This window comes from Pelophylax lessonae (assembly GCF_965119305.1).
Source record: "Pelophylax lessonae genome assembly, chromosome: 10".
Classification (NCBI taxonomy): domain Eukaryota; kingdom Metazoa; phylum Chordata; class Amphibia; order Anura; family Ranidae; genus Pelophylax; species Pelophylax lessonae.
The window spans coordinates 20,880,420-20,898,531 of NC_138777.1; the positions used below are offsets into that span (position 1 = coordinate 20,880,420).

Consider the following 18,112-nt stretch of genomic DNA (forward strand, 5'->3'; position numbering starts at 1 on the left):
ACGCATATTTGCGTGCGGCCAGCGCCTAGGGGTTAAGGTGGAAGTGGATTTCTGCTCTCTGGTTGTCACCTTTGCTGTGACCAGTAAATTTCCCTTTTGTCTCACTCTTGTTACTATATCACAGTTAGTTCTGATTCAATATGGTTGCCTTTCTGTTTTCAGAATGTGAAAAGGAAAAGAGTTCCAGAAATCCAATGTGAGTTCAGTAAATATTTATAACATATGAATGAAGGCCACAAAAAAAAAAAAAAAAGCCAACACGTTTCAGGGGCTCAATACTTCCCTTTATCAGGGCTCAGATGCTGACACTAAATACAGAGAATACTGTACAACAGAATGTGAAGTGAAAGGGTTAAAGGGTGCTTATTTGGCTCACAGGTCACCATTTAATCCTTCCACTTTACAATCTGTTGTCCAGTATTCTCTATATTTACTGTCAACATCTAAGCCCTGATGGGGGGGAGTGTTGAGCCCCTGAAACGCGTTGGCACATTCGATAAAGATGTACTGAACTCACGTTACCATAATTTACAAATTCATTACACATTTTTGAGGACCCCCAAGGATATCCCGGCTTACACAGACCTGCCTCTAAAATTTTGATCTAAATTCTGATACCTCCTGTTTTGGGTCCAGCACTTTACCAACACTTCTAACTTCATTCTCAGAATATAATAAAGTTTTTGTTTTTTTGCTCTTTCTCAGGAGCTCAGATGATCATCACTGACCTGACGACGGCTGAGGAACGCGCTGGCTCACTGGGAAAACTCGGACTCTGCTTTGGAGTAGGGATGATCATTGGATCCTCGCTTGGAGGATACATTGCCACCACATTCGGGTGAGATAGAATTGAAGAAAACTTGTCTCATGTACAATATAAAAATCTCGATTGTTTTAAACCTAACTATATTAAATATCGAACAAACCCGCTTGTGATAGCTTTGGACAGATGACAGGTCCTCTTTATGAAGATATCAGGGGTCTATTAGAACTATGATATCTTCCCTGCTCTCCAAAGCTGCTAATCAAGCATAGATTGTGCTTGGTAAGCTGCTTCCCTGGTTGTAATAGCCGGGGAATGACAGCTCTAAAATCATTGTTACTTGTGGCTTCTTTTGTCACAGAGGAGATGGGGGAACAGATGTTTCTCCATCTCCTCTGTGTTCACCGCAACTGCAGACATGATGCTGGTACAACCAGTCCATATGTATACTGTATGTGCGTCGGTCAGCAAGCGGTTAAACAGGTTTCATTACAATATGTATGATTTTCTCCCGAAGACCACATTCACAGTTAGAATTTTGTTCATTCAAGGAAAATTTCACATCCTGCTCCCTCAAAATTTCTTGTCACTACAGCCAATTACAATGTCGACTTGACCTCACTAGCCATTAGAAAATCAAATGAACATTCTGCAGCACCTTCTAGCTAGTGTACATAGTTAGTTGCTATTGTAGGCAAATTGGTTTGGCTGAGAACCAGGCCTGGCCTGAATCTGGGTCAGGGTTGGATGACTCAGGGAGACTGGATGACTCGTCGGACAGCTCTTCTGGTGCCTCCCCATGTTTTCTGGAACATTAGAGAAGGTTCTAGATGTAGTGGGTGGAAGTTAGGAGGGGCTGTCATGCATATTTATGAGGACCCTGACCAATCTCCAGCAAATGGGCTGGCAGGGGGCAGGCCACCTCATAAATAGATATGAGTCATGCCAGCAGTGGCAGTTGGGTGGAGATGGAGATGTAGTGTTCAGGAGGCTGTCGGTGGTCCTTGAGGGTGCCCCATATTTTGGGCAGGAGGGTGACCTTGGGCCTGGGGCTCTGGTGCTGGAAGGATCTCCAACAACACACCGAGGAACCCCTTCCTGGGGTCATGGGAGCAAGGAGAGAGGATAGCAGGAGTGTCAGTGTGGTAGGACTGTATGAAGGAGTTAGCCAGGAGAGCTAGAGAAAGGGGCAGCTGCAGCTGCAGACGGGTGGGCTGGCAGTGCCTGAAGAGCTGGTGCTGGGAGCAGTGACCAAAGAGAGGAAGTACTGGGAAAGTGTGAGCTGCGACACCCTATCTGTTCTCCAAGTATAGGGGCTGCCAGTCTCTGCCTGTAATGGGCCTTTGCTGCAAAAATCACTACAGGGTGACATCTGCAATCAAGTGTCTGCAACTGGACTAAGAAGAGGAGTGTACATACAGTCAAGTCCATATATATATTTGGACACAGGCACAATTTTCATACTTTTGGCTCTGTATGCCACCAGAATAAAATTAAAATGAAACAATCCAAATTAATTTGAAGTGCAAACTTTCAGCTTTAATTCAAAGGGTTTAACATAAATATCAAGTACAAATTTTAGGAACTGCAACCATTTTATACACATTCTCCTAAATACTCATAAATAAAATGTTATTTTTTAATATTTTGTTGAGAATCCTTTACTGGCAATGACTGTATGAAGTCTGGAACCCATGGACATTACCAAAGACTGGGTTTCCTCCTTTTCCTTTGCCAGGCTCTAACTGCAGCTGTCTTCAGTTGTTCTTTGTTTGTGGGTCTTTCTGCCTTAAGTTTTGCCTCCAGAAAGTGAAAGGCATGCTCAATTGGGTTGAGATCAGGTGATTTACTCGGCCATTGCAGAATATTCTACTTCTATTCCTTCAAAAGCTCCTGGGTTGCTTTTGCAGTGTGTTTTGGATCATTATTCATCTGTACTGTGAATTGCCGTCCAATCAACTTTGCTGTATTTGGCTGAATCTGGGCTGACAGTATATCTCTAAACACTGTAGAATTCATCCGGCTGCTTCTGTCTTCTGCCACATCACCAATAAACACCAATGACCCAGTGCCACTGGAAGCCATGCATGCCTATGCCATCACACTGCCTCCACCATGTTTTAAAGGAGGCTTTGTGTGCTTTGGATCATGAGCTGTTCCAAGCCTTATTCACACTTTTTTTTTTCCCGTCATTCTGGTACAGAATAATCTTAGTTTCATCCGCCCAAAGAATGCTTTTCCAGAACTGGTCTGGCTTCTTTTAGATGTTCTTTGGCAACGTCTAATCTGGCTTTTCTATTCTTCAGGCTTATGAATGGTTTGCACCTTGTGGTGAACCCTCTGTATTTGCTCTCCTGAAGTCTTCACTTGAATGTAGACTTTGATAAAGATCCGCCCACCTCCTGGACAGTGTCCTTCACTTGTCTGGATGTTGTGAATGGGTTTTTCTTTACCATAGAGAGGATCCTGCGATCATCCACCACTGTTATCTTCCGTGGACATCCAGGCCTTTTTATGTTGCTGAGCTCACCAGTGCGTTCTTCTTTCCTCAGAATGTACCAAACTGTTGATTTGGCCACCCCTAATGTTGCTGCTATCTCTCTGATGGATTTGTTTCGTTTTTGAAGCCTTACAACGGCCTGTTTCACTTGCATGAACAGCTCCTTTGAACGGATGATGTGGGTTCACAGCAATAGATTCCAAATGCAAATACCACACTTAGAATCAACTCCAGAACTTTTACCTGCTTAACTGATGAGAAAACTAAGAAGTAGCCCACACCCTTTGGTCCCTTGAAAAAGGGGGGGTGGCTATTCTTAAGAGCTGTAATTCCTAATCCCTTCCTTTGATTTGGCTGTACATACCCTCAAATTAAACCTGAGACTGTGCACTTTCAGCCCATATCCATTATATATCTATAGCTTGAAAATGTTTTGGTAAATACCTGGAAAATAAACAAAATTGTGCCTGTGTCCAAATATATTGTATATGGAACTAACTGTATGACTGTATAAAGGAAAAGTGTCCCTGAAGTTGTTTGAAGTCAAGTAAGCATCCCATCATTTCTAATCCCAATCCAAGTTCCAATCCCTCAATAAAAAAAAAAAAAAAAACAAAGTCATGGACTGTTCTCTGACTCTGAGGTGACTAAAAATTTAGTGTACCTGGCTGTGCAAGGTGAGGATCCCCAGGAGCAGACTGGCAACTTTCGGCCCAGGGGGCAAGTACAAACCAGAGGCCCGTGGTGCAGCAACTTGACCCACCTCCCTCTCTCCTTCTTCCCGTCCTCCTCCTGACCCCCATTCCAAGCTGAAGCCCTGCTCCAGATACTCTTTACTTACCAACTGGATCCGGGTTCCCGACCTGGCCAGCAAGGGGTGTTTGGGTAGAGCTGGGACAGCTCGGTCGGGGCTTGCCTGGGGAGAAGCATCTCCAGTGGGGCATGGAACTATCCTCTGCTCAGACACAGTTTACACCATCAATGCTGGGGGGAGAGGACTGCGCTCTGTCCTTGTCTTCATACCGCACTCAGTAGGTCAGTGGCAGGAACATTTTACTTCTCTTCACCAGGAATCCTTTAGGCATTTCTGTGGCAGAAGCGGTGCAGCCTTTTTACGGAGCATCAGAGCGACCCAGGGGGCAATTGCCCCCCTGGCCCAGTCCTCCCCTGGGGATCCCAGTCACTTGCGGCCTTTACGAGGGTGCGCTACAATCCCAAAAAACTTAAATTGGGTGACATTACCACATAAGGTTTGACCGCCACAAGCAAAGAAAAAAAAAAAGGAGAATGTATGGCGGGCCGTAGAACAGGTTTGACATTTCTGAGGTAACTGGTGAGAGGCCTGAGGTGGGAACAGCTGACGGTTCTGAGGTAATGGTTGAATCTGCCCAGTGACAGGATGTCCATAAAGGTAAAATACCTCGCTCATTGGCCAGCTGTTTCCCACCGAGAAATTGATCTCCAATCCACCTCTCAGCTGATTGAAGTTCGGCTCAGCAACTGCCGCATTCCACAGATATTTCTTCCCATTGACACCTTAAATACAAAGCAGAAATAAACCAGCAAAGCAGCCGCATAGAAACCAAGAGCAGTGGAATCTCCATTGGGTCTCTTCTACGCAGACATAATACAGTGTACCCTTGTGTGAGGGGCCGCCTTTATTCATACGGGGATACACAGGTGTTCTCTGCATCCCTGAAAATAGTTCCATTCAGGCCTGGACTGGGACAAAAAATAGGCCCGGGTATATTAGACTGAGCCACCCATGTCGAAGGAAAACATTAGTAATAGGATAGCATTTACACTGTATGTTATCCGAATGGTCCCTGTAATCGTTTTACTAGGCTTTGATGTTGCCAGTAGAAAGATGGATCTACTTCCTTCAGTGGGGTGGCAATGCTGATCAGAGAAAGCAAAGAGGAACAGGCTGCCAAAGACAAACCAGAGGGACAGGGCACCGGGGGCAGACCAGAGGGACAGGGCACCGGAGGCAAACCAGAGGGACAGGGCACCGGGGGCAGACCAGAGGGACAGGGCACCGGGGGCAGACCAGAGGGACAGAGCATCGGGGGCAGACCAGAGGGACAGGGCACCGGGGGCAGACCAGAGGGACAGGGCACCGGGGGCAGACCAGAGGGACAGAGCACCGGGGGCAGACCAGAGGGACAGGGCACCGGGGGCAGACCAGAGGGACAGGGCACCGGGGGCAGACCAGAGGGACAGGGCACCGGGGGCAGACCAGAGGGACAGGGCACCGGGGGCAGACCAGAGGGACAGAGCACCGGGGGCAGACCAGAGGGACAGGGCACCGGGGGCAGACCAGAGGGACAGGGCATCGGGGGCAGACCAGAGGGACAGAGCACCGGGGGCAGACCAGAGGGACAGGGCACCGGGGGCAGACCAGAGGGACAGGGCACCGGGGGCAGACCAGAGGGACAGGGCATCAGGGGCAGACCAGAGGGACAGGGCATCAGGGGCAGACCAGAGGGACAGTGCAGTTGGGGCACACCATAGGGACAGGGCATCAGAGGCAGACCAGAGGCAGTGGGGAAGCTGATGCGTGTGTCAGGCGGCACATTCAATGCATTAAGGTAAAAAACCTTTGGTGTTGCAGCTGCCCCCCAGACCCTCCTTATTCTTACCTGAACCCAATTGTTCCAGTGACGAGCACGAGCCCAGCGGCTCCAGCCGCTGTCTCGGGTCCTCATTGGATAGATTGATAGCAGCCGGAGCCATTGGCTCCTGCTGCTGTCAATCAAATCCAGTGACACGGAAGCCAGGGGCTGAGTCCTGCTGTCTGTGTCAATAGATGCAGGCGCATCTCCGTGGGGGAACCCGATGAAGAGGATTAGCCAGGAGCGACTCCGGGGCACCCCAGAAGAGGAGGATCAGGGCTGCTCTTTGCAAATCCCTTGCACAAAGCAGGTAAGTATAACATGTTTGCTATGTTACACAAAAAAAAAAAAATGAACCTTTACAATCACTTTAAGCGGTTAAGGAGATTTAGTTCCGGTGTAACGTTAAAAAACCCCACCCCGTGAAAATTCCCTACCCTCATCATTTCCTGTGCACGTATGTCATGAATCAGCTGAGCCGCTTCCCAGTGCGCATGCTCAGGCAGTAAATGATCGGCTCACACCGGAAGTGGCCAGGGTAGGGAATTTTCACGGGGTAGGGTTTTTTTTAACAATGGCTTCCCGTGAAATAACCCTACCCTCGTTCCCAGTGCTTAAAGCATTGGGCTAGCAAATGATGTCGGCTTCCCGTGGAAATACCCTACCCTCGTTCCCCGGCGGGTCGAGGAAAATGTAAAAGTGTCTGCTAATGGAGGAAAATTTAACATATATAAATATATTTTTTTATCATTCCATTTTGATTAATATATATACATTTTCTTCCATTAGGAGTCACTTTGTTATTTTTCCGGACCCGCCGGGGAACGAGGGTAGGGTAGCCACCGCTTTAAGGACTGGGAAGGAGGGTAGGGTTTTTTCCACGGAAGCCGAGATCATTTACTGTGCGTGCATGCGCACTGGGAAGCGGCTCAGCTGATGGCTAACGTACCCTAACCGGAAGTGACAAGGGTAGGGAATTTTCACGGGTAGGGTTTTTTAACGGAACATCGGTTCACATATGTGCGATGACAGACATCACATGTGATTCGGAGCGCACTGCTCTTCAAATCACATGCCATATCTGTGCGATGCAAATTCAGTCATATAGATTGTATGGCTGAATTTGCATCACATTCGGACCAAACTTGCACAGGACCTTTTTTTTGGGTCCTCACCAGAATCAGTTCGCATGGGTGTTCACAGGGCTGCTGTTAGAAATCGCGGGGCCCCGTACAGACTACCTGGCAGGGCCCCCCAAGAAAATATTAAAGATATATTTAGCTAAAATTACAACAAAATGACTATTATCAGACACAAATATAACATAACTCGCATAATCCCTGCTAAATCTAAAAAAAAACTATGTTAAATAAAAAAGAAGATGAGATGAGAAAAATATACAGGCTGGGCAGAGAGAAACAAAGTTACAATTTACAAATAAACTCCTGAGCAGAGATAAGTGCTGGGAGGGGGGGCCCACACAGGGAGCGGGATTAGTGAGGGACGACAGATAAAAGCTGATAGCAGGGAGGGGGACAGATCAGATTCAGGTGCTGGAGGAAGATTTCTGTATTTGTTGTCCATCACTAATCCCCCTCTCTGTGTGGGCCCCCCTGTGTGCTCGGGCCCCCTACAAGAGGGCTGGTGGTCCCCCCCTATCAGCGGCCCTGGGTGTTCACACCTATGCAATCTGATTCCTGTCCGAACTGACAGTTCGCACTACGATATGCAAACTGATCTGGGGGGTGTCATTAACTTTGTATCGACACCCCCAGCGATTTGCATATGGCGGTGTGAACTGCCTGCGAGTTTAATGTTTAACCTCAGGGTTCCCGTATCGCATATATGTGAACCGGCACTGAAGGTCCACAGTAAGAATACAGTGAAGGATAAAGTATGTGTTATCTTCACATGCACACAGATTGTCTCTGCGTAAAGTGCTAACATCCCCTCTAGAGGGACTCCTTTCCACTCCCAGGCCCCATAGTAGCTGCATGGTCTGCTATGCTATGGCTGCTGTAAGGCCACTGCTATAATAAAATGTAATGTCATTATGTAACAATGTGTGCGATATGATGGCATTACTCGCATAGACTGTAGATGAGAAATTCTGAGATAGAAACTTTTGTCTCTTTGGAAACGGGTGACAGAACACACAAGTCCCTCTCCTCCTGGTAGGACGCCTATCGGTGAATCAGAAGGGAAGTTTTGTCTTCACGCCTTTTTATCACATCTTTTCCTCCTGGAGATTGGATTTGTTTACCGGCTCTCCTGGAGACAAACATTGCACACATTTCTGGCATATTTCAGTGGCAGGAAACTCTTCAGTCAGTTTGATGTTTCTTCTGATTGATAAAATCACTCAGATCTTTAACCTGACCTAAAACCGGATATATCGGTGATGTTATGTACATGCACTGTTACACTTTCAAGGTATTTACTACCTCCCATAGAGATCACAGTACTCCCCCTGGCAATGTCTTCATCTTCTTTTCTCTCCATAAGTATAAAGCCATCTTTGTTCAGGCATCATCCACGGTCACCATCTACTCCCTGATAAAAAATACACACAAAAAAATAAAACCTACCAGATGCGCTGATCAAAAATTTAGTATAGCCCTCCAGCTGTATTGATGATAATTAGACAAGTCAAAGGGTGCTGCTGCTCTCTATGGATCCTCTGGGTGGCAGGAACACATCTAGACATCTAGGCCTCCTTCCTGAGGTCACCTAAGCTCATCATGTGACGACACAAGGGGGGGTCTCCAGGTGTCACCGGGTAGCCATGCCCCATGGCTACATAAGAGCCTGCAAAGAGCAGAGCTGGCATAATCATGAGAGACATTGTTGGAGGAGGACTGGGTCGGCGACAGAGAAGACTGGAGGGAGAAGACCTGAGGGAGAAGACCGGAGGAAGAAGACCTGAGGGAGAAGATCTGAGGAAGAAGACCTGAGGGAGAAGACCGGAGGAAGAAGACCTGAGGGAGAAGACCTGAGGGAGAAGACCTGAGGGAGAAGACCTGAGGGAGAAGACCGGAGGGAGAAGACCTGAGGGAGAAGACCTGAGGGAGAAGACCCGAGGAAGAAGACCCGAGGAAGAAGACCTGAGGGAGAAGACCGGAGAAAGAAGACCTGAGGGAGAAGACCGGAGGAAGAAGACCTGAGGGAGAAGATTGGAGGAAGATTTTTAATAAAGGACTTCTCAAAACCATCTCTTGTTATTTACACAATGTTGCCTTTTTTGGGGTGAATGGGTAGGGGTACAATCAGTGGCGGCTGGTGCATACTGGGCGCCCCCCCCCCTATCAATACGTCCGGCCCCCTAATCTACAAGCAGGGCGCCAGACGCATGGAGTTCAATGGGGATTTTTTTTTTTTTTAGCCATGTGATTAGAGCCAGAGGCTCTCACAATCTAAAAAAAAGGGTGGGCTTCGCTATTGTCACACGGATCCTCCTCCTGGCCAATCAGGAAGCGGGTCATGAGACCCGTTTCCCGATAGGCCAAAAGGAGAGGCCATGCTATTGGCCGAGGAGGAGGGAGGAGACGCCGGGGAAGCAGCCGCCGTCGCTGCCAGGGGAAGCCGTCGCCGGAGATGAAGCTGATGGGAGGCTTCTAATGAGGCCAGGCAGGATTCCACCAATTCCTGAGAGTGTTCCAGGGCATCCCGGAAATCAATTCAGGTAACACATTGTGTCCACTTGTTCTATTTCTCATGTCAGCGCTCATTAATGTAAGTGAGCCGGTGATGGGGGGGGGGGGGTATGGTGTGGTCCGTCTGACGCCCCCCTCCGGCCCATGGGGCACCAGCCGCCACTGAGTACAATGTACCCCATACTCATTCAGCTGCTGACTTTTAATACAGTATTAGGACACTTACCTGTCCTGGAATCCAGAGATGTCGGCGCCCCAGCTGATGTTGCTCTCGGCTGCTGCCGCTGCCACTGCCATTGTCTGTAAGGAAAACTTGCAGTGAAGCCTTGCGGCTTCACAGCCGGTTCCCTGCTGTGCATGCACGAAGCACGCTGCGCTTTCTGAATGGCCCGGCGGTGGGGTAAGGAGGAGGGGGGGGGGGTCGTACTTCCCAGTGATCCCGTTGCGGCACAATCTTTCGGAAGTGGGGACAGATACATGGTCAAAAACAGGGACCCACCCTCCTTAAAGCGGTAGTATCCCGCTTTTTGACACTTTTACCTACAGGTAAGCCTACAATAAGGCTTACCTGTAGGTATAATTAATATCTCCTAAACCGGCACGGTTTAGGAGATATTTGCAGTGCATGCAGCCGCTCACGCGAACGGCGCGTGCGCTCTGAAGGTCCGGGGGGACCTACAGTTTTCCTAGCCGGCAGCTTGCCGGAAAGTCATCGCGTCACCGGCCAATCACAGCGCCGGAGCCGCCGAACCCGGAAGAGACGCCGAGGGATCATGGCGGCGCCCGCAGCGATGTCCGGGGGTCCGTGTCGGGGCTTCGCTCTAAGGTTGCGATGCATACTAGCTCGTTATGGCTTTGTCTTGCAGGTTTTTTTTTTTTTTCGGGTTTACAACCGCTTTAAAGGTGCCAAATGTGGAGGGAGGGGTCAGATAAGCGGAGCTTCCACTTTTGGGTGGAACTCCGCTTTAATAAAAAAAGGTCCAGTGTTAAGGGGTTCACCGGAGCCTATGATGGATTCACCTGAGCTCCATCATTTGGAGAAGTGTCCACCTTTGGCCACACCATGTATTTCATACCCGTATTCAGCGGTTTCCTTCTTTCTGTCCTATGACTTTACAATCAGCCCGGCTTTGCAGGCTGCATCTTGTTTTGATACTTTATTTAGAGTCAACAGACCGGCATTGTGGATGGTATATTAATTCACGAGTGGCCATGAGAGAAGTTATTATTCGGAGGCCCACAAGCTCACATTTTCTTTCTCCTAGGACAGAACGCATATTGGCTTATGTCACTGAGGAAGAATGTAACTCGGCCCGTCTACCCACACTGCGCTATTCTGTATTATGTACTGAAAACTGACTCTGAGACTCATTTACCAAATCATCTTCATTTATCTCTTTATTTATCATTGGCAGTTAACTACTTGCCAACTGCCCACCGCAGATATACTACGGCAGGCTGGCTCGGCTGCGCGAACCACCGTACCTGTACAGCTGTTCGCAGGAGCGCTCCTGGGGGCGCGCATCGCCGGAGCCATGCGCGCGCCCCCATTAGCCAGCGGGGAAGCTGACACACGAGGTCAGTGGCCGCGGTTGCCGCCGGGCACCCGCAATCGCTCCCCGTGGAGAGAGAACGACGGTCTGCTGTTGTAAATACAGCAGACCATTGTTAGTAACTCCCAAAAGAGGAGTTTTTTTCATGCTTTTTGCAGAAATGCAGGACATTTTAACATGGGTTTCTATGGAACACGCTCACATCAATGCATTTTTGTGCCTTCGCGTTTTTGGAAAGGGTCAGGGACTTTTTTCAGTGCAAAACAAAATATTTTTGGTTCAATAGACTTCCATGGAGAAGCTGCAGTAAAGCATGTAGTGCGTTTTTGCCGCTCTTTGCGTTTTTAAATCTGTCCAACAACAAATTTGACAAAAAAAAAAAAAGCATAGCACAAAAACAAAACACAAATCACAGCTAAAAAAAAAACATGGAAAGAACAGTACAGTATATTTAAAGGGAACTCCGCCCAAAAGGACTCGTCCTCCGCTCCTCTTGCACTTTTGAGGAGCAGGGGGGTAGCGGGCACACGATTTTCACAGGTACTTGCCCCCACTTCCGTTTAAGCACCGCAGTTCTCCTCCCCCCTGCAGTCTTCTGGGACACTGACAGAAGACTGAATCCACCAGTCAGGATATGACTCGCGCATGCGCAGTGGGCACCAGGCTATGAAGCCGCAAGGTGTCACAGCCGGGTGCCCATAGTCAAGATGCTGAGATGAGGGAGGACGGAGGATGAAGACGACTGCGGTGAGCTCACCACTGGACCGTTTGACAGGTGAGTGGCTGTTTTTTAAAAACGTTTTTAAAAGTTTTTTTTGACAGGTGCCCGGAGATCCTCTTTAAACGAACATCCAATCTTATGCAAAGATCGTTGTTAAAATGAATGGTCTGGCAACAGGATCTCTTCTCTCTCCGCTTCTGGACCGCTCCACATACATGTACTGGGGCAGGGCGGTCCTTCAGTGCGAAATCCCTTACCTGTACGTCATTTTTTTGTTCCGGGTCTGGGGTACCCATGTGCGCTGCCGGCGATCTGTTTTCTGCTGTGATTGGACACAGTGGGAGCCAATCAGCGGGTCCAACAGACCTAATGTTCGCCGGCACCTGCCGATCGTTCCCGAGAGAGGCAGGACGGCGGTCTTCCTATGTAAACAAGGCAGATTGCTGTCAGAGGGGAAGATGGAGATCTCGTGTTTCTGCTAAGCTGGAACATGAATCTCTGTCTTCCCCCAGTCAGAGCACCTCCCCCACACAGTTAGCAAGCACTCCCAGGGAATACATTTAACCCTTTTGCCCCTGATGTTAACCCCTTCCCTGCCAGTGTCGTTAGTACAGTGACAGTGCATATTTTTAGCACTGATCACTGTATTGGTGTTACCGGTCCCCAAAAAAGTGTCATGGGGGGTGATTTACTCCACTGTGCACTACAAGTGCACTGTAAGTGCACTTGGAAGTGCAGTCGCTGTAGATCTGAAATGAGGGGAAGCTCTGCCGATTTCTATCATCCAGTCATGTGCAAGCAAAAATGCTCTTTTTCTATTCCTTGCGTGTCCCCCTGAGATCTACAGCAACTGCATTCCCAAGTGCACTTGCAGTGCAATCGTAGTGCAGAGAGGATTAAATACCTTAGTGTCAGATTTGCCTGCCGCAATGTCGCAGTCCCGCTTAAAATTGCTGATCGTCGCCAGAACTGTTAAAATAAATAAATAAATAAACAAAATAAATTCAAATTCCATAACTCTATCCCATAGTTTGTAGACGCAAAAACTTTTGCGCAAACCAATCAATATACGCTCATTGGGATTTTTTTTTTTTACCAAAAAACATGTAGCAAAATACATATTGACCTAAATTGATGAAGAAATCAGATTTTTTTTTTTTCTTTCGTTTTTTTATTGGGAAAAGTTTTATAGCAGAAAGTAAAACATATTGTTTTGTGTTTTTTTTTTTCAAAATTGTCGCTTTTTTTTGTTTATAGCACAAAAAATAAAAATCGCAGAGGTTATCAAATACCACCGAAAGAAAGCTCTATTTGTGGGGAAAAAAGAACATCAATTTTATTTGGGTACAGCATCGCACGACCGCGCAATTGTCTGTTAAAGTAACGCAGTGCCGTATTGCACAAAATGGCCTGGTTAATGAAGGGGGGGGGTAAAACCTTCTGGGACTGAAGTGGTTTAAACCAGATTTTGGGGAATATGCACGATTCTGAATATACAGTATAATCCTAACATAAGCATGCAAGCTTACCTATAGAAGGTTTATATTTTCCCCCTCATTTACGGGCACGGAGCGGCTCACAGCAGAGGTCCGGTGCGTCCCTGATCACCGTTTCAGGTCCGATTTATGGCTAAATTCAGACCTAAAATGGACCAGAAAACGCACAGGACCCCTGTGCAATTTGCACCGGAAACCGCTCCGGAGTGATGTGAAGTGCAGGACTGGCCCAAGACATTATGTGTCCTGGGTCCAAGAATGAAATTCTGCCCCCCCCCCCCCCACAAAAAAAAAAAAAAAAAACACGCCCAACAAAAGGCCCCCACATCCATTATTTTATATCATGGGAATTAAAACTAAAAGTCAGATTTACATACAACAGCACCTTGTCTGTATGCATATTTTTTTTAGGGGCTGCATTGTGTGTGTTGGGGATGGGGGGGGGGTGGGGTTAAGAGGCTGCATTGTGGGGGGGGGGGGGGTTAAGGGACTGCTTTATGGGGGAGGTTAAGGGGCTGTGGGCTATAGGGACAAAAAAAAAAAACAGTAATAACTTTAGTAAATATAAAATTTTGACATTTTTTTTATATACAGTAAACCCCCCTCCATTGCGGGGGTTACGTTCCGGACCCAGCCGCGAAAAGTGAAATTCCGCAAAATAGAAAAACCCTATTGAAATGAATTGTAGGCATGATTATTTTACTGTCACTGTACGTGTAAAAGCATTTTAAGGTCTTTAAACACACTTTTAAAACAATAGAAACTCATTTAAACACATAAAAGATACTGAGAGACAGAGCAAGAGCTATGAAAAACACAAAAATATTTCATTTTTAATGATTTATATAGTAAAATAACATTAAAAAAAAAACGCAATATACCGGGACCGCAAAAACTGAACCGCGATGGAGCGGGGGTTTACTGTACTGTTACTTTCTTCCATACCTCACCACCGGACCAGTCCACCAATCACCCGCTGTCAGTCCTCAGTCCTCCTGTCACTCCTGTGTCTGCTGCGTCCACCGCCCTAGAAGATCCAGCCTGCCCTGCATTACATGGAGTGCGCTGATGTCTGACGTCATTGCGCACACCACGGTCACGCGAGGGAGGTTCCCTGGAGGAGACGCTCCGCCTCCTCAAACCCATCAGTTTGCACTACGGGTGGCAGTGTGAGATAGGAAAATGCCGCCCATAATGTGCCACAAACTGATGACACACAAAAAAATCTTGGGCCTCAATTTGCTGCCATTCTCAAAGTGCCGCCTGGGTCCAATGGACCCAGCAGGACCCATGGTAGGGCCGGCCCTAATGAAGCGGCTCCATAGAGAGTCGGTCATAATCTCCTGACATGCCAGTTGGAAACCGGCATTCAAATCGCAATAGTGTGAACCACACAGCCTTAAAGTAAATCTTTCAGTAACTTTGCAAATTTGCATGAAAAAGCTTATGGCTTATCCAAATATTCACCAATAGTATACAAAGAAAAGCGCCATCTTTCATAATATCAAAGCCATCCTCAAGCTCCAGCTCAGTGACTTTACCTAGGCTGGGATGATGCCATCAGTTTGCTGCAGGCAGGAGAAGGTATTTTTCTTCTCCCCCAATGATCAGATAGCAATATTGTATCATATCAAGTCACTGGCTGCTGCAGGGGCAGGGGCAGGGCCAGGACAAGGGGTGGGCAAGAGGGACGACTGCCCTGCGCGCAATGGGTTATTGCAGGGATGGGGGCACCCTGGCCCAACCCTAAGGTAAGGAGGGGGGGGGGCGCAGTTTGGCATATTTGCCCTGGGCGCTGGATGAATTTGTCCTGGCGTTGTGCAGGGGCTGCACCAGGATTTACATGATTGTGTGTCCTCTGAGTCTGTGTCACAGTCCAGGCAGTAGATGGTGACCACGGATAATGCCTGAACAAAGAAGGTGCCGTCCTTCTAGAGAGAAAATACAGGAGGAGTACTATGAGAGGTAATCTGAAAGTGTTACTCAGCATGAAAATATATGTCTGATAGGTCCATTTAATATTAAATGTTCATACGCTTTTAGGTATAAATATCCTGATCTGGCCATATGGTAGAAAGTAAGAGACAGATTGTGTATCAGAACTGCGGGCATGCTGGGACTTGTGGATCTCTGACAGCTGGAGCTCTCTGGTTTGCCCGAGGCCAGTCTATAGTATATTGTTTGGCCCAGTAAAACAAATGTATAGTGACAGCTGTTCCATAGCGCTGTGGAATTTCCCTATACATAATGGGGGCGTTTTATAGAACAGAGACGTTTTCTGTGGGGCTGATGCAGGTCTGACCCGGGATTTGCCGCATGAGGGTCTCTTTGTTCTCCGAGTGGTTTCCTTTCATGCCGCTTGTGTTTTGATGTGCAACGTAGGAGGCATACTGTATATCAAGATACATCGACTACGGGCGCAGGGATGTGATTGGCTGAGCCAGGACCCTTCTATCCTGAGCAAAATCCAGACTCTAGGCAGATATAAAAGAGACAAATAATGTAGCTCTGTGATCATTATTGCATCATTATATATATATATATATATATATATATATATATATATATATATATATATATATATATATATATATTATTTTTAATGATGCAATAATGATCACATAAAGATAAACTTATTTGGTTCAGATGGTGCCAAGCGTGTGTGGTGGCAACCAGGTGAGGAGTACAAAGACAAGTGTGTATTGCCTACAGTCCAGCATGGTGGTGGGAGTGTCATGGTCTGGGGCTGCATGAGTGCTGCCGGCACTGGGGAGCTACAGTTCATTGAGGGAACCATGAATGCCAACATGTACTGTGACATACTGAAGCAGAGCATGATCCTCTCCCTTCAGAGACTGGGCCGCAGGGCAGTATTCCAACATGACAACGACCCCAAACACACCTCCAAGAGGACCACTGCCTTGCTAAAGAAGCTGAGGGTAAAGGTGATGGACTGGCCAATCATGTCTCCAGACCTAAACCCTATTGAGCATCTGTGGGGCATCCTCAAACGGAAGGTGGAGGAGCGCAAGGTCTCTAACATCCACCAGCTCCATGATGTCGTCATGGAGGAGTGGAAGAGGACTCCAGTGGCAACCTGTGAAGCTCTGGTGAACTCCATGCCCAAGAGGGTTAAGGCAGTGCTGGAAAATAATGGTGGCCACACAAAATATTAACACTTTGGGCCCAATTTGGACATTTCCATTTAGGGGTGTACTCACTTTTGTTGCCAGCGGTTTAGACATTATTGGCTACCAGGATTGGTGTCAATTGCGACAATATTAACCCCCAGAATTGGTGTTAGTGACCACAATAATAACCCCCAGCATTGGTATCACTGACTGCAATGATAACCCCCAGCATTGGTATCACTAACTGCAATAATAACCCCCAGCATTGGTATCACTAACTGCAATAATAACCCCCAGCATTGGTATCACTGACTGCAATGATAACCCTCAGCATTGGTATCACTGACTATAATAATAACCCCCAGCATTGGTATCACTGACTGCAATGGTAACCCCCAGCATTGGTATCACTAACTGCAATAATAACCCCCATCATTGGAATCACTGTCTGAAATGATAACCGCCTGCATTGGTGTCAGTGACTGCAATAATAACCCCAGCATTGGTGTCAGTAGCCACAATATTAACACCCAGCATTGTTGTCAGTAGGCATAATAATAACCCCCAGCATTAGTGTCAGTAGCCACAATAATAACCCCCAGCATTAGTGTCATTAGCCACAATAATAACCCCCAGCATTAGTGTCAGTAGCCACAATAATAACCCCCAGCATTGATATCAGGTGCTGCAATAATACCACCCAGCATTGGTGTCAATGGCAACAGGAATGACCCCCAGCATTGATGTGAGTGACTGCAATGATAATCCTCAGCACTGGTGTCAGTGGTCACAATAATGACCCCCACCATTGGTGCCAGTGGATGTAATATTAACCCCCATCAATGGTATAACTGACTGCATCCATAAGCCCTAGCATTGGTGTGAGTGGCCACAAGAATGACCCCCAGCATTTGAGTAAGTGACTGCAATGATAATCCACAGCATTGGTGTCAGTGTCGACAATAATAACCACCAGCACTGGAAACAATGACTGCAGTAATAGGTCTCAGCATTGGTGTCAGTGACTGCAATGATAACCCCCGGCAATGGGGTCAGTGGCCACAATAATGACCCCCAGCATTGGTGCCAGTGGATGCAGTAATAACCCCCAGCATTGGTGTCAGGGACTAATAACCCACAAAGTTGTTGCCACTGACCTCCTTAAGACCTCCACATTGGTTGTCAGTGGCCACAATATTAGTCACCAACATTAGTGTCCATGGCCTCAGTAGTCACCCCCAGGATTGGTGTCATTGACTGCAATGATAACCCCCTACACTGGAGTCAGTGTCCTCCGTAATAACTCCATGTTTGAGGTCAGTGGCATTGCTGTTAACCTCCACCTCACCACACCCAACATTAGTGGTCAGTGGCAGGTGGTATTTACCCAAACTCAGTGTTTAGTTACCACCAGATCCCAATATTGGGCTGGGACTATACGTTGGGCTGAGATCCCTCTGCTTGGCAGTACTGGCTTCATTTCAGTGCTGAATGCTGTAACATAGGAAGAGTCCCAGCGCCCAGCTTCCACCTATCTCTTTGTAAAGTGCCCAGCGTAGGGTGGGCTGCATACAGAGGGATGGAGGTGCAAATGCGGCCCATGGGCTGAGTGTTGGGTTCAGGGGTTTAGCTTTTATCCACAAAGCAGGGTGGACTCTCAAATGACTTTATTTTCCTTCC

The 18,112-nt window shown here is 47.5% G+C and overlaps 1 protein-coding gene across 1 annotated transcript in view; it reads left to right on the forward strand.

The window, feature by feature from the left end:
* Window positions 1–18,112, forward strand: part of SLC67A1 (solute carrier family 67 member 1) — a 114,835-nt gene that overhangs the window by 38,565 nt on the left and 58,158 nt on the right. The window contains exon 4 of the mRNA XM_082269921.1: window positions 706–838. Coding sequence (XP_082126047.1) covers window positions 706–838 — 133 coding nt within the window. The remainder of the gene's footprint in view (window positions 1–705; window positions 839–18,112) is intronic.